General features: G+C 43.4%; 1 protein-coding gene across 3 annotated transcripts in view; it reads left to right on the forward strand.

Annotated features, from left to right (window-relative positions):
- The window catches only part of GPR107 (G protein-coupled receptor 107), a 75,581-nt gene that overhangs the window by 13,302 nt on the left and 43,542 nt on the right, over positions 1-18,737 (forward strand). For all 3 annotated transcript variants that reach the window (XR_012332740.1, XM_033858846.2, XM_033858845.2), the window contains exons 2-9: positions 4,417-4,539; positions 4,848-4,898; positions 5,150-5,229; positions 6,266-6,405; positions 8,297-8,334; positions 9,916-9,972; positions 13,880-13,990; positions 14,341-14,474. Coding sequence is in view for 2 of the 3 variants with exons in the window: in XM_033858846.2 (XP_033714737.1) it covers positions 4,417-4,539; positions 4,848-4,898; positions 5,150-5,229; positions 6,266-6,405; positions 8,297-8,334; positions 9,916-9,972; positions 13,880-13,990; positions 14,341-14,474 (734 nt within the window). In the remaining variant the exon portion in view is untranslated. The remainder of the gene's footprint in view (positions 1-4,416; positions 4,540-4,847; positions 4,899-5,149; positions 5,230-6,265; positions 6,406-8,296; positions 8,335-9,915; positions 9,973-13,879; positions 13,991-14,340; positions 14,475-18,737) is intronic.

Genomic DNA, 18,737 nt, shown 5'->3' on the forward strand with positions numbered 1-18,737 from the left:
TAGGGATTACACTGAATGATATGGATAGAATGGACATTTTAACAATGTTAATTCTTCTAATCCATGAATACAGCTTATCTCTCCATTTATTTGTGTCTTCTTTAATTTCTTTCATCAGTGTTTTTGTCGTTTTCATTGTATAGTTCTTCCTTCTCCTTGGTAAAATTTATTCCAAAGTTTTAAAAATATTTATTTATTTATTTTGGCTGCACTGGGTCTTAGTTGCAGCATGCGGGATCTTCGTTGTGGCATGCAGGATCTTTAGTTGTGGCGCGTGGACTTCTTAGTTGCAGCATGTGAACTTTTAGTTGCGGCATGCATGCGGGATCTAGTTCCCTGACCAGGGATCAGACCTGGGCCCCCTGCATTGGGAGTGCAGAGTCTTATCTGCTGGACCACCAGGGAGGTTCCTGTTGTTTTTTTTATGCTATTGAAAATAGAATTGTTTTCTTTATTTCTCTTTCAGATATTTTGTTATTGTATAAGAAATGCCACTAATTTTTGTATGTTGATTTTGTCTTGCAACTTTACTGAATTTGTTTATTAGGTTTTAAAAAATATTTTTTTAATTTATTTATTTGGTTGTACCAGGTCTTAGTTGCGGCTGGTGGGCTCCTTAGTTGTGGCATGGGAACTCTTAGTTGCGGCATGCTTGTGGGGTCTAGTTCCCTGACCACGGTTTGAACCCAGGCCTCCTGCATTGAAAGTGTGGAGTCTTAACCACTGCACCACCAGGGAAGTCCCATGAATTTATTAGTTTTAATAGTTTCTTGGAGGAGTCTTTAGTGTTTTCTATATATAACATCATGTCATCTCTGAACAGAGACAATTTTACTTTTCCCTTTCCAATTTGGATACCTGTTATTTCTCTTTCTTGTCTGATTGCTCGGGCTAGAACTTCTAGTACTGTGTTGAATAGTGAGAGTAGGCATCCTTGCCTTGTTCCTGATCTTAGGGGGAAAGTTTACACCTTTTCACTGTTGAGTATGATGTTAGCTGTGGACTTGTCATATTACAGCCTGTATCATGCTGAGGTACATTCCTTCCATACCTGATCTGTTGAGCGTCTTTATCATGAAAGGATGTTGTATTTGTCAAATGCCTTTTCTGCATTTACTGAGATAATCATAGGATTTTTTCCTTCACTTTGTTAATGTGGTGTATCACATTTATTGATTTACGTATGTTGAACCATCCTTGCATCCCAGGGATAAATTTTACTTGATCATGGTGTATGAGCCTTTTAATGTGCTGTTGAATTTGGTTTGCTAGTATTTTGTTGAGGATTTTTGCATCTTTGTTCATCAGGGATATTGGCTTGTAATTTTCTTTTCTTGTAGTGTCCTTATAGGCTTGGTATCAGGATGATTCTGGCCTTGTAGAATAAGTTTGGAAGTGTTCCCTCCTCTTCAATTTTTTGGAAGAGTTTGAGAAACACTGGTGTTAATTTTTCCTTAACTGTTTGAATACTGATTCAGTCTCCTTATTCAGATTTTCTGTTTCTTCAGATTGAGTCTTGGTAAGTTATATGTTTCTAGGAATTTGTCCATTTCTTCTAGGTACTCCAACCTGCATTTAATGTTATATTGTTATTACTTTGCAGTATTAGGGGATAGTGGTGTGAAAATGGCTTTCACCTCAGATCTGTGTTGAAATCCCAGCTTTACCACTTAGAGTGTCCATAGTCTTGGGTAGCGTTTCATCTCTGAACTTGTGTCTTCATCCCTGTCATGGGGATACTGCTTTTAACCACACTGGGCTGAGTAAGGATTAGACATCATAGGAAAGCCCTTGGCACATAACCCAGTTCTTGGTAAGTGCTGAAAACAGGGAGTTGTGATGCTGTTGTGATTGTTTAAAATATTCAAAAACATGTTTTTAATAGCATTGTATTATCAAGTGAAATGCTATACAAAAGTGAAAAAAAAAACAATAAAGGAATAGAGTTTGTATGGAAAAAAATCACTGTTATAAGGTTACAATTGAAACATTTTCCCCCCCAAACCTAGAAAATAGACATTGTGGTGGACTATGTGATATAAAAATCGATTACCAGGCTTCCATTTTTGCTACACAGCATCTAAATGCGTGATAAATTAGAACAAACATACTTTTCAAAATTTAAACTTATTGAAGTATAATATACATGCTAAAGAAAATTGTAAGCACACAACTCAATGAATTTCCACTGTGTAAGAATACTTGTGCAACCAGCAACAATGTTACCAAGCGTTTCCAGAAGCTCCTAAAGGCCGCATCCCCCAAGTGACTGGAAAGTCTCTCCCTACCAAGAATAACCAGCCACCATCCTGAGCTCTATTGCCTTTAGCGTGTTTCCCCCAACGTTTGAATTTGAATTCGTTATACCTATGGGGAATATGGCTTGTTTTGCTTAGTGTTATGTCTGTGAGATCCATCCACGTTGCGTGGGGCAGGAATTCTTTCATTTTCCTTCATTGTCCCTCTGTAGCCCTTCTCATCTATGGATTTTGCCGGAGTATTAAGCCCTAAAGTCCAAAGTGATCCATCATATGTAGCTGAATTAATTTCTGTCCTGTGAGTCTAGGATGGTAGTAGCCTTGTAATACCTTCGGGAGAACTGAGAAGATGCCCACTCAAATCATGTTCCGTGGAGGTTCATCTCTCGTAGAGTCCCAGGAAAGACTGGGAGCTTTAGCTTTTCTGGTTTTTTGTCCCCCCCACCCCCCCCGTACAGTGAGGTCAGGCCTCCCACTGTTGTGGCCTCTCCTGTTGCGGACGTGCAGGCTCAGCGGCCATGGCTCACGGGCCCAGCCGCTCCGTGGCATGTGGGATCTTCCCAGACCGGGGCATGAACCGGCAGAGTCTCAACCACTGCACCACCAGGGAAGCCCAGCTTTTCTGGTTTTTGTGGTCTAGCAGCTCTCCAGTGTCTTCTAGCAGATGACTTCTGGAAGATAACAGTTAAGTTATCTTATCTGGCTTTTTTTTTTTTCTCCCGGGGAGTGCTGGTTTGCTGCAAGCTCCTCCATCCCACCTGGAGGTGGAAGGAAGTCTAGCAAATGCATAGCTGGGCTCCTAGAAAGAGGAGGGAAAGTCCCAGGGCCAGATAAAGGGGAGAGGGAGAGAAGGAGCTGAAACCCCAGAGGCAAAATAACACAAGCCAGGGCTGCCCCAAGGCGTAGAAATCTGGACCCAGAGCCTTGGATTTTGAGCAGCCGGTGAGGGAGAGCAGGAGCCAAAGCCCCAGACCCAGGCCGGGAGGGCCGCCGGGACTGTGTCCCTCTGCTCGGCTCGTAACAGCAGCCTCTCCAGAGCTCTGTTCCTCGAGTGAAAGAGTGGGCTAGGAAATAGAGCCCTCCTAACGGCAGTAAAACGTGTCTTAGCTATGGGAGGAGTCAGTTTGATTTTTCTGCTGAAGATCTGATCCTTAGCCTCTCATCACAGGCGTTTGGTGTTTGCAATTAGACTACCTCTTGAAGTCCAGAAGCTCCACGTCTAGAAATAAAAAGTTACCCCTCACACAAAGAAACAAACTGCTAGGAAAGTCAGCAGAGATGACCAAGAACAGAATTAGGGGTTTCAGAGCTCCTCAGTATGTTGTAAGAGAGCTATATTTAAAATGAAAGAAACAGCGGATAGAGTTCTAAAACATGAGCAAGAAACAAACACTACCATTAATGGCTCTGCGGATTTGAGGAAGAACCAAATCCGAGTTTTAGAAAAGTGCTTAGCATAATGCCTTGCATTCAGGAGCTGCTTAATAACTGTGCACATTTGGGCAAATAATTCTCAATATAAAACTCATGACTTTGCACAATGTGAAGCGTCTTTGTGGAACCTCAACTTTAGAAGTACTCACTAATATCATTGTTCCATTGGCCCTAAAATTTGTTGACTGAGTTGACATTGGAATCACCATTTTGAGATAGGTTCAAGTAACGTTCAGATAGTCCTGTTGTCCTGCAGTGGGAGGAGCCGCTTACACTAAAGCGCCTCAGAAGGTTTATATAAATGAGCGCATTCTTGGAGCAGCTTTGGCCTCTTCCCCCCGCCTCCATGTTTTGAGTGCCTACTGGATGCCAGGCCTTGTACTTGAAGGAAGCATGGGAGGATGACTAAAACACTGTTCCTCCTTTCCTGGAATCCACATTCCGCAGGCCATCGAGTCTGCCCCCGGGACCCTTACAAATACACTGGAATGAATCGAATCTATTGTGTGTTTCCTTCTGCAAAATTGTTGCTATATTATGAGTATCTGTTGAGTCTTCTTCAGCTTTTGGAGCAAGAACACAGCTGTCTGTATTACTGAATATATAGAAACGTTGGTTAGGTAGCAGGGAACTAGGTAACCATAGTTTTCCAAGCAAATGAATATGTTAACTAATCAAGTTAACTTCTCCATGTTACTAATTCCACCACTGCAAATCCTTTTAGGATGATGTGAGACATAAGGTTCATCTGAACACCTTTGGATTCTTCAAGAATGGGTACATGATGGTGAATGTCAGTAGCCTTTCAGTGAGTGAGCCTCAAGGAGCCACAGACAAGGACGCAACTGTAAGTGCCTTTCCAGGAGCTCTTTTCTGTTGCTTAGGTGAAAGCTTCACCCCATACTTAAATATGAAGTATCAGAATGTAGAGAAAATTAAACTTGTGAGCGGGCGTCAGATAGTTTTATTCTTAGCAGTTAAGTTGTAATTCTTGAATAATTTTAGTAACAACTGATCCTTCTTACAAAATGAATGCTAAGGAAACTAAGAGGTGGCCAGACCAAAAGAGTCACCTTTCTGCTCTTGGAGTAATGAAGGTAAGGGCGCCCGGGCATCATGTGGTTATTTACTTCCATTGTTTTTACCTCCTCTTAGATTGGATTCAGCCTAGACCGCACAAAGAATGATGGATTTTCTTCTTATCTGGTGAGCGTCAAATGCGTGACCTGATCACTCCCTTCACTCGAACCCAAGACACTGGGTGGAAACACCCTGCTTCCGTCAGTGCTGTTTTCTTGAGGTGGTAGCAGCTTTGACTTGCAAGCATCTCTGAGCACCCACAGTTGTGTTATTTGAATGGAGTCTGGGCCACTTATTTGCTTAGTTCCTGAAAACGTTTTGTTCTTACTCTAGTGTGAATGAATAAGGTGGTGTGTAATTGGGTCTTCCTTTCTCAGGATGAAGATGTGAATTACTGTATTTTAAAGAAACAGTCTGCCTCTGTCACCCTTCTAATCCTAGACATCTCCAGAAGTGAGTAAGTAATTCTACTAATCCTTCAGTTCAATCCTGGAGTAAAGTTAGGGGGAATTTGGTAGTTAAGTTACCATTTATTGTCTGCCACATGCCAAATATTTTGCTGAGTGCTGGAGATTAAAAACAAGATGAGGAAGACAGAGGTCCAGTCCTGGAGGAGCTTCTTGATGGATGAGGGAGACAGAAGAGCAATACAAACGATCACAGCAAACTAGAGAAGTAGTAGAGCAGAGAGACTGAGGATTGCAGAAGAGAAGGGAAAGCTTCAGAGAAGTGTTGGTGCGACCACGCTTCTCATGAATAGCCTTTACAGATGAGTAAGAAAGGGAAGAGCATTTTAGGCAAAGGGAACGTGATATACAAAGGCAGAGTGGTGTGAAATAGCATGGTGTGTTCAGTGAAGTGAGTGCGTTGTCTGCATCCAGCTGAGGGGAAGAGAGGAAGGCTCCTCCCCGTTCAGTGCTAGACACGTGCCCCTTGGTACGAGTGATGGTGCCAGCTGAGGTTGCGTGTCCACTCAGGCATGGAAACTTGCTGGTTCCTCCTCAGGCGGGATGGGGCAAACAAAATTGCGGTCTGGTAAGCAGGGAGAAGGGAGGAAATGCATATTAGGCGGGCTACTAATAATGCTCACTGCCCCTCGCGTGCTCCCCACGGCTTCACTTTAACATCTTACTGGGGTTTTTACCGCTTGTTCCTTTTCCCTTGTACACCAATTTGTTGAACACATTGCACATACTTAGGGGGGAATGTGTACCTCAGAATTGTATGGTTGCTACGAACTTAAGCTTTAGAGTGAGACTGCCCAGGTCCTCGCCCAGCTGCTCACTGGCTTACTACTCTTGGGCAGGTTCTTTAACCTTTCTGAGCTTTCATTTCAACATCTGTAAAATGCGGATAATAGAATCTGCATCATAGGACATCATGGGACTGCATGAGATGATGGATTTAGAGCTGGAAACAACACCTAACTTAGAACACTTACTGGCCATAAGCATTACTTTGAACTCTTTTTCTTCTGTCTTGTTTGAATATAGAGTGCGAATAAGATCTCCACCAGAAGCTGGTACCCAGTTACCAAAGATCATCTTCAGCAAGGATGAGAAAGTCCTTGGTCAGAGCCAGGAGCCTGGTGTTAACGCTGTTTCAGCAGGGAGCCAGACTCAGAAAAAACAAGGTAAACTGTGAGGCAGAAGCGAGCATTTTCTTCACTACCCTGATCTGAAGATTCTGTTTTGTTCCTGAGTAAAAACACATACAATCTTAGCATTATTTTATTTTTGAGGTGATATAAAAATATGTAACAAAGAAAAATGTGGAAAATATGGGAGAAGAAATGTCATTTCTCCTTACTCCCTGTGTTAGAATTTTAGTAATTTATATTTCCTTCTAAACTTGTTTCCTAAGTCTAGAATATTTGATTTTTAAAACTCATACACGTTTATAATTTTATAAGCATCCCTGTTCACTCAACTTTAAGTTATTTCATACTTATCAGATATCCCATTAAATGGATACTGTAATTTGCTCAGCCTTTCCCCTTAAAGAGACATATTTCAACCTTGATGCTATTATATTAAAACATTGCTACATCAGACATTGTTATTTGTAGATTTTTTTTCATATGTAGAACTTTCTTTAGGCTGGGTTCCCAGAATTGGAATTTCTGGTTCAAAGGATATGAATACTTTTGAGAATATTGATACATATTTTCATTCCTCTCCACATGAGTGGTGTGAATTTATACTCCTATTGGGAAATATATAAGAATAGTGCCCACGTCACCATGTCCTAGACAATACTGGGTTTTTGGCTTTGTTTTGTTTTTTAAATTCTAAAGTGAAAGGCAAAAAGGTAGTCTTGATTTTGAAGTCACTTTTTTTTTTTAAATTAATTAATTTATTTTTGGCTGTGTTGGGTCTTCGTTTCTGTGCGAGGGCTTTCTCTAGTTGTGGCAAGCGGGGGCCATTCTTCATCGCGGTGCACAGGCCTCTCACTGTTGCGGCCTCTCTTGTTGCAGAGCACAGGCCCCAGACGCGCAGGCTCAGTAGTTGTGGCTCACGGGCCTAGTTGCTCCGCGGCATGTGGGATCCTCCCAGACCAGGGCTCGACCCCGTGGCCCCTGCATTGGCAGGCAGATTCTCAACCACTGCGCTCCCAGGGAAGCCCTGAAGTCACTCTTATTACTGAGGCTGCTCTTTTCCTCCGTATGTTGATTAACCAATTTATATTTGTCACCTCTTTCATTAACCGTTAGGTTTATCTAATAATTTATATGAGTGCTTTAAAGATAACTATTTATTGTATTATTTATGTGTCTTTTTCTCGGTTTGTCAAAATTCTAACCCAGATTAAAAGATGTGCAGAAATGTTACATTTGTGTGATGATGCAGTTTCACGTATGTGCACCATCTCCTCCTCGTCTAGGTTCCTCAGGCTCACATAACCATTCCCTGGGCAGAAAATCTTCTTTTCCTTATTTTTTTTCTGAAACTCTCTCCCTTCCTGCAGGGAATTTGAGATGCTGTCTTCCTCACGAAGAGGGTCTTAAGTAAAAATAAGACACAGCTGCCCTCTCTGTTCATTGAAAGAAGTCATTAGCAATTTCTACACTCCTTGCTGTGGAAATAAAAATAGTATGCTTTATGCTAATATTATTTCCTATTTTTCCATGTATATAAATAAATCTCATATATTAGATATATATGTATTTTAAACAATGATCTGTTTTCAAATGTAATTACTTAGAAGATAAGGAAGTCATTCCACGTGGTATCTCTGACAGTAACATGCACTAGGTTATTTAGAGATGATTTCCCTCGTCTGTACTGAATATTATCATTTATTAGATTGCATTTATAATAGAACAGGTTGCCATTTGCGGCTTCTACAGCTCAGGAGTGTTTGGGCTTCTAAGCAGATGGCATTCACAAGATGGCACGTGGCCTCACCGTTTTGATTGTTTCAATTATTTGATATTAGACGAGCTAGAGTCTCATAAAATGATACTGTAATATACATATGAGCTGAGTCATGCAATAATAACTCTTAAATGGTTCTGCTTCTAGACAGTGGAAAGTCTGAAAGAAGTACAGTGGATTCAAAGGTAAGAAATAACCTGACTTAAGCTCTCAGCTTTCCTGGGTGTAATATGTTTGTCTGTGTATGTGTGTGCGTATAGGAGTGTATATACATGTGTATATATGTGCGCACACATACATCTGCATGCCTGATCTACAGGGGGTTGCCTTCTGTTTGGGGAGATAACTTAGGCACTCGGAAACAATTTCAAAGTGAGACTGAGTGCTGAGCTATACAGCACTTACATGATAGAGGCTCAGATAGTGAGAGGAGAGGGAAGTGGGCTCTCGGAGAGCCCTCTGGAGAGAGGCGTCACCAGGGCTTGAAGTTTGGTAGATTGGGGAAGAAGAGAGCGAAGGAGGTGAAGGCCATCATGAGCAAAGACCGGAAGTGGAGATGAGCATGGCAGGTGCTGGGCACTGGCCTATTGGAAGTAAAAGCTACCTATTTGGGAGCAGAGAGAGGTGTCTTAGTTAACAGAGGGCTGGAAAGTTGAAGGCATCGATGCACAGAAAACAGGAAGTCATCGTGTGTTCTTGACAAGGATGGAATGTGATGCAGAAGGTGTTAAGGGAAGGTCATAGTTCTGAAGGAACGTGCAGGGTAGCTAGCCTTGGAGAGGGAGACAGTGAAACTAGAGGGACCAGGAGGAATGCTGTTGTGATAATACAGGTTTAGGGTGATGAGGATCTGAACTAGAGCAGAGCTTTGCAATCAGTCTGGGAGGTCATTTGGGGCTGGTGGGAGGGTAGGAGAAGAGGTAGATTCCCCCGCCCCCCCCCCCCCCAGAGGTGTAGGAAGTAGAAATAGCAGAAGGAAAAACGGGAGAGTTTTGGTTTGGGATATATTGATTTTTCAGTGATGGGACATCCAAATGGCGGTATTTTATTTTGTTTTAACAGCTTTATTGAAGCATAATTGATATATAATAAACTGCACATATTTAAAGTGACAATTGGATAAGTTTTGGCTTGTGTGTATACCTATGAAACCACCACCACAACAAGAGAGTGAACATGTCCATCACCCCAAAGGTTTCTCCTGTCCCTTTGTCACCTTCCTGTCCCTAAGTAACAACTGATCTGTAACTATAGATTAGTTTTACAGGAGCTGCTATAAATGAATTATGCAATACCTACTCTTTTTTGTCTTCTCTCATTTAGCGTAATTATTTTAGGTTCGCCCATGTTGTTCCATGGGTCAGTAGTTCCTTCTTTTTGTTACTTACCTTCAGTCTGTCGTACTGGTGGCAGTTTGTAGATCATTTGAAGTCGGGGATAGAGCCCAGGTGCTGTGTCAGGGTGTGACCTGAGTTGGCATCCGTTGTCTAGCGGAAGCTTTAAGACTAGAGAGGTGTTCAGTAGTGAATATGGGGTATTGAAGAGACAAGAGGTAGGTGAGAAAAGGAAATGGGTAAAGAATTACCATTCTCTGTGAAAGGTGATTTCATACATCTTGAAAAAATGGTGAATTTCTTTTTCAGTGAGCTTTTGAAGAAAGCTTGGGTTTAAGAAAAGCATGTTCTGGAGTTTTAAAATTTTTATTTTTATTAGCATGCTTTTTCCACCAGTCTCATTCTAAAATAGGTCGTTAATGTCTTTTTTAGGCAACAGGAGAGAAATCCTTTTCTGTTCGTAATAATGATGGGGCAGTTTCATTTCAGGTATGTATTCTCTTTCAGTCAAGCTTCGTAGAATTTCTCTCTACCATGTAAAAGGGTGAATTTTAATAGAAATTTTGAATTGAAGAGTAGAAATGTAGGTATGCTATGTGTCAGTCACTTGAATACAGTAGCTCTCTCCATAACAAACCTACAAGGTGGGTATTGTTACCCACCACTTAGCAAATCATAAATCTCTGAGAGAGAATAACTCAGAGTGTTATGTTCAGTGTGAGTGAGAAGGCCCATATTCCAACCCAGTTCTCCCTGGCTGTCCCCACACCTCTGCCTCTCCAATCCCATGCTGCCTCCCACTCAGAGTGTGTCAGAAACACAAACTTCTGTACCTGAAAGGACCATTGTGATCTTCTAGGGTGATGTTGTCATTTCAGAGATGAGGTCACTGAGCCTCAGAGGCCTGACTGACCTGCTCAGCTGCCACCATTGTTAACTGCACGTGAGTGTCTGTGGCAGCATCACGGCCCATGTGTGGGGTCTGGGGGAGGACACTGGACTGGATCTCAGAGCACATGTGCTAGCTGGTGACCTTGGACAGCTCACTCAGCTTCTGAACCTCGCTCTTGAATGATCTGAAAATGGAAAATGAGGGCACGTGTCTCACAGGGTTGTTAGGTGTATCATTCTTCAAAAATAAAAGTGCTTTGTAAAGCACTATACAAATAATCTTTTATCATTAATTTGTAAGGATCACTGTCTCTTTCCTAACCAGTTTTCATTAATTGAGGTATAATTTGCTTAGAGGGAAATGCCCAGGTCTTACGTGTATGGTTCAGTCAATTCTGACAACTGCATGCACCCACATAACCCACTCTCAAGATTCTCTGTATTTTTACCATCTCCGAAAGTCCCCCACCCCTGCCTCTGCTATTCTGATTTCTTTCACCATAGATTCTTTTGCCTATCTAACAATTTTTATATGTTCTTTTAAGTTTAGTGACCATCGGTATTAACAGCTAACTGAGAGCTTTTGGGGTGCTCATCTGCTCTGAATCCTCAACAGCTTCCCTTCTGTCTCCGAGTAAAAGCCCAAGTCCTTCCACGTGGTCTGCAAACCTGCATGGTCCAGCTGCTGTCAGCTTTTTCACCTCAGCTCCTGTTTCCTCCCCACCCCCTGCTTATTACTCTCTTCCAGCTACACAGGCCACCTTGCTGCTGCTAGAAAAGATCAGGCCTTGGGCTCTGCTCTAGCTGTACCTGCTGGAGGGACATTCATCCCTCAGAATCTGTGTGATCAATTTCTTCCTCCTTCAAGTCTCTGATCAAATGTCACCTTTTCAACAAAGCTTCCTCCAATCGCCCTGTTTTAAATGCAGCACCCCCCGCCCCACCCCTGGCTCTGTTTTTTCCCTTAGTGCTTCTTTCCAACATACGGTATACTTGTACTTATTTATTGTATTTATTATCTGTCTCTCCCTTTAGAAGGTAGCCATAAGGGCAAGGATTTCTATCTGCTTTTTTTTTTTTTTTTTTTTTTGCATTATGCGGGCCTCTCACTGTTGTGGCCTCTCCCATTGCGGAGCACAGGCCCCAGACGCGCAGGCTCAGCGGCCATGGCTCACGGGCCCAGCCGCTCCGCGGCATGTGGGATCTTCCCGGACCGGGGCACAAACCCACGTCCCCTGCATCGGCAGGCGGACTCTCAACCACTGCGCCACCAGGGAAGCCCTCTATCTGCTTTATTGCTGCTGTATATGAAATTCCTCATCTTGGGCCTGGCCCATAACAGGCTGCCCATCAGTCATTATGGAGATGAATGAGTGAGTCAGACATCGTGCTAAGTACTTACATGTCATCATTATCTCAGTTCATCCTCCCAACAGTCTGTGAATTAGGTACTATTATTATTCTCCTTTTACAGATGAGGAAACTGAGACTCAGAGAGGTTAAGTAACTTGCCCAAGGGGAGGGTTCAAACCCAGGTTTGTCTGACTCCAAGGCCCATGTGTTTAATCACTTTGCTTTACTACCTTCTTAAGAAAATACAAAAGGTACTTTTCTGTCTTCTTTCCCTCACTTTAAAATGTTTGTTAATAAAATAAGTATTTTGAATGTTTCTTTTTTAAGTCACAAAAGGAAAGCATTTATAGGATACACATTTGTCAGTTACTAGTGCTTTGTGTCAAGGTGAGTACTGAGGGGAAAGCAGCATTTGTGGTGATTCAGAACAATTGCTTCAAACAGCCAGTTCATAGGGTTCTTGGGATGCATAGAACAGGCAGCACACAGAATGGGCAGCTCGCTTTCTCCCTGGCTTCCCCTCTCCTTGTAAAGAAGCCGGCAGGTGGCTCCTTAGTGTTCTGCTACCCAGTGTCCTCCCAGTTTTGGACAGTACGGTCATTCTGAGCTTTTCTGCTCCATCCACAGAGGAGGTCTGATAGTTTATCTACCTAGAGCTGGAAAGGGACTGTCAGGGCTTACCCCAACCCTAAAATTTTCATTTTTGCTTTATTTTGTTTTGTTTTTTTTCCTTCAAGTGTCAGGTGTCTACTCTGATCCACCATGATGGTTCTATTGATTTTTTTTTTTTTTTTTTTTTTTTGCGGTTCGCGGGCCTCTCTCTGTTGTGGCCTCTCCCGTTGCGGAGCACAGGCTCTGGACGTGCAGGTTCAGCGGCCATGGCTCACGGGCCCAGCCGCTCTGCGGCCTGTGGGATCTTCCCGGACCGGGGCACGAACTCGTGTCCCCTGCATCGGCAGGTGGACTCTCAACCACTGTGCCACCAGGGAAGCCCCCTATTGATTTTTTAAAAAAATATTTTTTAGAAATTTCATGAGAGTCTTACTTTTGTAATTAAAATTACATGTTTAGAAAAGTTTTCTTTTTGTGGCTACCTTGGGTGGACGGGAATACATGCTCTCACTTTACAGTGAAGAGTTTGGGACATGGTTTAATGCTAATAATTTCAGCTTGAATAATTCTTGGTCTTTTCTTTTCGTCTTCTTGTCAGATGTCTCTTTTTTCCCCCCATTCTTTTAAATTTTGAGATATAGTACCTATAGAAGAGTGTATAGTACTTACGTTGAGTACACGTAATTATAAATAATCACCTTTGTAACCATCACTTGGGACGAGAACTAGAACAGTGCCAACACCCCAGAGCCCCCTTGTGGCCCTCATGCTCCTCTCAACTCTAGAGTAGCCCCTATCGTGAAAGATGTTATCATAACCATTTCCTCCCTTTTCTTCATAGTTTACCACCTATATATGTAACCCTAATCAGTATATTTTAGGCTTTTAGTAAAATGTTCTCTGGAATTGATTAAAGTGTCACATTCTGTGATCTTTTTATATATATACATTTTTAAATTTGCATTAAACTTCATTTGAATACGTGAAATACTGTTGAAAACAAAGAAAAATATCTAAATGTAGAAAATGTAGCCTCTGTTACTGTTGTTTAAAATCATAGGGGTAAATTTTGATGAGGGAATACTGGTCCTTTACCTTTTCAAGTATCAGATGAACCTCCTTTCTTTCTCAGACGTATTTTTTACCAAAGAGCAAAACAACAATATGTGGGCTTGAAAACTAGAAAACTGGATCTTAGGTTAGCTCTGCAGACTTCTGCAAAAACCCATCACTGATGGATAGATATGTGGTAAAGCAAGTGTAGTAAACTGTTAATTGTAGAATCTAGGTAGTGGGTACATAGGTATTCACTGTATAATTCTGGTAACCTTTCTGTTAGCTTGAAAATTGTTATAACAGAATATTAGGAGGGTATCACAGAATAAGAAGCCGTCTGCTTAGACTCTGCTCTGGGAGAGTTTGATTATCTGAGTAAGCAGTCTGCTTTCTTCTGTTCATGGTATTCACGATTTATTTCTAAGATTTAAAATTTTAGCCGAGGATTTGGGTACCCTTAAATTTTTTCCTTCTTCACTTTCAGTTTTTCTTTAACATCAGCACTGAAGACCAAGAAGGCCTCTACAGTCTTTATTTTCATAAATGCCCTGGAAGTGAAGTACGGTCTAACGACAAGTTTTCATTCAGCCTCGATGTGAGTACCATACAGAAACTCACATGTGGGTGTTGTCAGCCGTGTAAAATGGGAGACAGTTATTTCTTTAGGAGAGTAGTTTTAAGAACACTTAAGCCAGAGTAAGAGAAACATGTGGCCAAAATAACATTTATGCCAGTGGGCAGGATACTTCAGCAGAGGGTTCATAAATAAGAAAATATAAAGCAATTTAGGGTGTGTTTACGCTCTCAGCCTATGCATTAAGAATGTGGTTGTTATCTGCTGGTACTCACTTTCTTGAACTTCCATGAAACAGCTAAGATTCCAGATTGCTGAATATGGGATGATCTGTTTCTGAAAAGTAAAAATTAATGTCATGTTGGTTTCAGATCGAGATCACAGAGAAGAATCCTGACAGCTACCTCTCAGCGGGAGAAATTCCTCTCCCCAAATTATACATTTCTATGGCCTTTTTCTTTTTGCTCTCTGGGACAATCTGGATTCACATCCTTCGAAAACGACGGTAAATTATCACCTCCTTGAGCCCTTCATCCAAGAGCGTTCGGGGATTTATATAATTTCACCTTTTGCTGTCTTCTGAACCTGGAGGACTTGGCACTAGCGATCCTGTTCTCTCCAAAGGGCATGTTCCCCGAAACAAAGGGAGACCGTGCAGGAGCCTTGCCGCGTGGGAGGCCTTTGCATGCCTTGGTGTTTGTTCACTTCCCATTGCTTTGTTTAAAAAGCAAATCCAAATATTTCAGTAATACACAAGCAAAATAAAATGTATAAGCAAAACATTTCCATAGCGAGGACACTGGAGTCCAGGACTCAGAGTGAACACATTGGTCCCATTCAGGGGCTCTTTGTTCTTAAGAGATGAGTGACGACAGCCCAGTGCCTGGTGGGAGCATGGAGTTGCTGCTGAGCGCTGAAGGCCCCAGCACAGAGCCTGGACAGGGTAGAAACTGACCTCCAGGGGATCATCACTCGAGAAAAGCTCTTCAGAGCCCACCTGCCTGACTCTTGGCCTTTCTTCTGAAATCCCTGAGGCTTTAACTTCTTGTTCTTGGTACTTGAGGGGAGCAACAGTGTGTGTGTGCAGGGAGTGTTTGTGTCCCTCCCCCTAAATGGAAAACAATACTAATTTTCAGTTAAAAAATAGTGTGAAGTGTTTGTTATAGTATAAGGCCCATGAACTGTGTAAATGATGGTATGTGAATATGGTATTATAATATGGATTTAAATTCAGACAATAATTAAGCACCCCCAAGTACCAGATACCTCTTTCTCTGGAGCGGTGGGACAGAGTGAGATCTCTAACCTCTGGTGGCCAGATTGCCTTCTAGTGGACATGTTCAGCTCGGGTACTGGGCTCTGCTGGGTGTGGTTGCTGGTTCCTGTCTGTTATAAATCTTTTACATCCGCTGGATGGAACTGTGTCTTGTTTACTTGTGAAGAACCCTACATAATCATGTTTGGACTGGAGATCAGGCAGCCATTAATAAGAAAAAAAGAATCCTACAAATTCAGGCCATAAAAGGTGGTTGGGGGGCGGCGTTTGGTTTTTTGTTTGTTTTGTTTGTTTGTTTTTGCGGTACGCGGGCCTCTCGCTGTTGTGGCCTCTCCCGTTGCGGAGCACAGGCTCCGGAGGCGCAGGCTCAGCAGCCATGGCTCACGGGCCCAGCCACTCCGCGGCATGTGGGATCTTCCCGGACCAGGGCAGGAACCCGCGTCCCCTGCATCGGCAGGCAGACTCTCAACCACTGCGCCACCAGGGAAGCCCTGGTTTGTTTTTTTTTTAAGAAAGTTTTGCTTTTGCCGTTATTAGAAAAGTAAGAACTAGGAGTCGGAGACCTGATTTCAGGTGTAAATGCTGTGACTCTTACTGCCTGTGTGCCTTCCTTCGCTCTAAGCCTCTTTCTCCTCGGCTACAGAACCGGGACAGTCATAACTGCCCTGCCTTCCCCTCAAAGTCTTAGATCCTTAGTTTTCTTATGTGATTCCCCCTGAAATGATGTGTACGAGAGTGTTTTGCAGATCAGGGTGCTATGCAAAGATGAGGGACATACAAAATAGTTTAGCCAGATGTTCAGTGGTATTTTAATTTCCTTTTAGTTAGCGATGCAACAGTCATTGTCGTTGGTTCACTTATATAAAATCATGGCAGCAGTTTAAAACCTGTGATTAAACGAGGCTGACCTACTTTGTACAACGTATTTTAAACTTCTTGTTGAAGTATAGCTTATATACAGAAACGTATCATTTCAGCCCTCTGCCCCATCCCCGTGTTTTTTTTTTTCTTTTTGCGGTATGCAGGCCTCCCACTGCCATGGCCTCTTCCTTTGCGGAGCACAGGCTCCGGACGCACAGGCCCAGCGGCCATGGCCCATGGGCCCAGCCGGTCCGCGGCACGTGGGATCCTCCCAGACTGGGGCACGAACTTGTGTCCCCTGCGTCAGGAGGCGGACTCCTAACCGCTGCGCCACCAGGGAAGCCCCCATCCCCGTGTTTTTCCAGGAGTCTCACAGCCAGCCATGTGAGTCACGTCACAGATGTGACTCCAGGGCTGCCAGCGCATTTCAGAGACTTGTAGCCCCTTAGTGCTGGAGGGAACTGAGAGATTTTTTGCCTTGTCTTATTGAGGCCTTGAGCGGGGAAGTGAGAGACATGGCTAGCATCCCCCGACAGAGCTGGCCCTGGGACCCAGAGTGGCTTGCTGTGCCTTTGTGGTTCTGTTGTGGGCCCCAGAGCACGGGGAAGTGGGAAGGGAACGCGGGCAGCTGATCGGTTTGGTACCTGCTCTCTGCCCAGCCAGGCACTGGATGTCATGGCTCCTTGAGGCCATTGTTGGCCCATTTTCAGCAGAGGTTTCTGAGGCCTAGAGAAATGAAGGTCGTCAGGGTGGAACCCGCATGTGAGCCAGGTCGATGTGGCTCCCGAGATCTTTCCTTCATTCACATAACGGCCCAGCCATCAATGCTGTAACTTGGACTAAGAGTCTTGGTGGCCAGGGTGTGTGGTGAGCACAGCCCTTGACGGTTCTGCTCTCTGGGTAAATCTCATTACTATTCAGGAGGGACAGACTACTCTGGCCTTGACTTCCCTTTCGACCTTCAAGTAGGTAGGCACTGGAGCAGGAAAGTACCAGGGAGGAAACCAGTCCGGAAACTGGGTGTGCGTCAGCTCACGACACGCCCTCCTTATCGTTCTGTGCAAGGCCCTCTCCTGTTTTATTTCCTGTCCCCTCTCCTGTTCCTTCCCCGCACGGCCAGCCACTCAGATGCGTTTAGTATGTGTTTTGGGGATATTTGTGTATTCTTGTAAACAAATAATGTTTATTGGTATTGCATGTATTTTTTTATATAAATTTATTTATTTAATTTATTTATTATTTTTGGCTGTGTTGGGTCTTCGTTGCAGCACATGGGCTTTCTCTAGTTGCACCGAGCAGGGGCTACTCTTTGTTGCAGTGTGCGGGCTTCTCATTGCGGTAGCTTCTCTCGTTGCAGAGCATAGGCTCTAGGCGCGCGGGCTTCAGTAGTTGTGGTGCACGGGCTTCAGTAGTTATGGCGCGCAGGCTCTAGAGCGCAGGCTCAGTAGTTGTGGCACACGGGCTTAGTTGCTCCGTGGTATGTGGGATCTTCCTGGACCAGGGCTCGAACTTGCGTCCCCTGCATTGGCAGGCGGATTCTTAACCACTGTCCCACCAGGGAAGCCCTGCATGTATTTTTAATTTATATAAACTGTTCCATCTGTAGGTATTGTTTTTGTACATTTTTCACTCAGAATATCCTCTTTAAGATCTAGTCACATGGCTGCGTGCACATCCAGTTCATTACTGTCCAGCTACTCCATGTCATCCACAGTGAGCGTCCCCATTGCACTCACCCACCCCCTTAATGGTGGACCCCTAGGTTGTCTTCATTTCCCTGCTTCCCCATACTGTCATGATCCACCCTTCCTCCCTGTCCCCGGAGGGGTCTGCAGCCTCTGAAGTACATTCTCGGAAGGAGGTGCCCTGGGTGTCGGGGAGCTCTCCTTTAATTTCGCTAAGTGCCACCGGTTGCCCGCCAGGATGCGTGCCTGTGCCGGCTTATGCTCCTACGACACGTGTGCCAACACTGACACCTTATGTTTTGCCAGTGTGACGGGTATAAACTGGTACCTCATTTTCTTCTGCATTTCTCTGAATATCAGTGATATGAATTATCTTAGCAGAGACATGTTAACCTTCTGGGTTTTCCCTCTGTGACTGCCTGTACTTGCATATTTTTCTGTGGGATTTTCTGTGTTTTTCTTGTTGCTTTGCATAAGTTCCTCACACATTCGGATCTCAATCCCTTGCATGTCTTAGACATTGCAAATTTCTTCTCCCAGTTGAATTGTTGAGTAAAAATCTTTCATACTAATGGAGTCACAGCTCTCTAATTTTAGTCTTCTGGGCAGTGCTCCTTGGATCTTAAGAGGCCCGTTCCTACTCCAAGGTTACAAAATGTGTATTTTATGCTTAGCGGCAGACTCCACCTGGGTTGTAAGTAAGTGTGAAGCAGAGATCCAGCTTTCCTTATTTCTTATATAGGTTTGAGCTGATTTTTTCCCAATGTCAGTCATTAAGCAGGCTGTTCTTTTCCCACTGACTTGGTATCACCTTAACTATCAAGCTTCTGTACACACACGAATCTATTTATAAGCCTTCTGGTCTGTTGTGTTGGTTTACTTGTCTGATGCGACACCCATTTCCCATTTTTTACTGCTGTGGCTTTGCAGAATGTCTTGATATCCG

Source organism: Tursiops truncatus, chromosome 6, assembly GCF_011762595.2.
Source record: "Tursiops truncatus isolate mTurTru1 chromosome 6, mTurTru1.mat.Y, whole genome shotgun sequence".
In the NCBI taxonomy this organism is placed as follows: Eukaryota; Metazoa; Chordata; class Mammalia; order Artiodactyla; family Delphinidae; genus Tursiops; species Tursiops truncatus.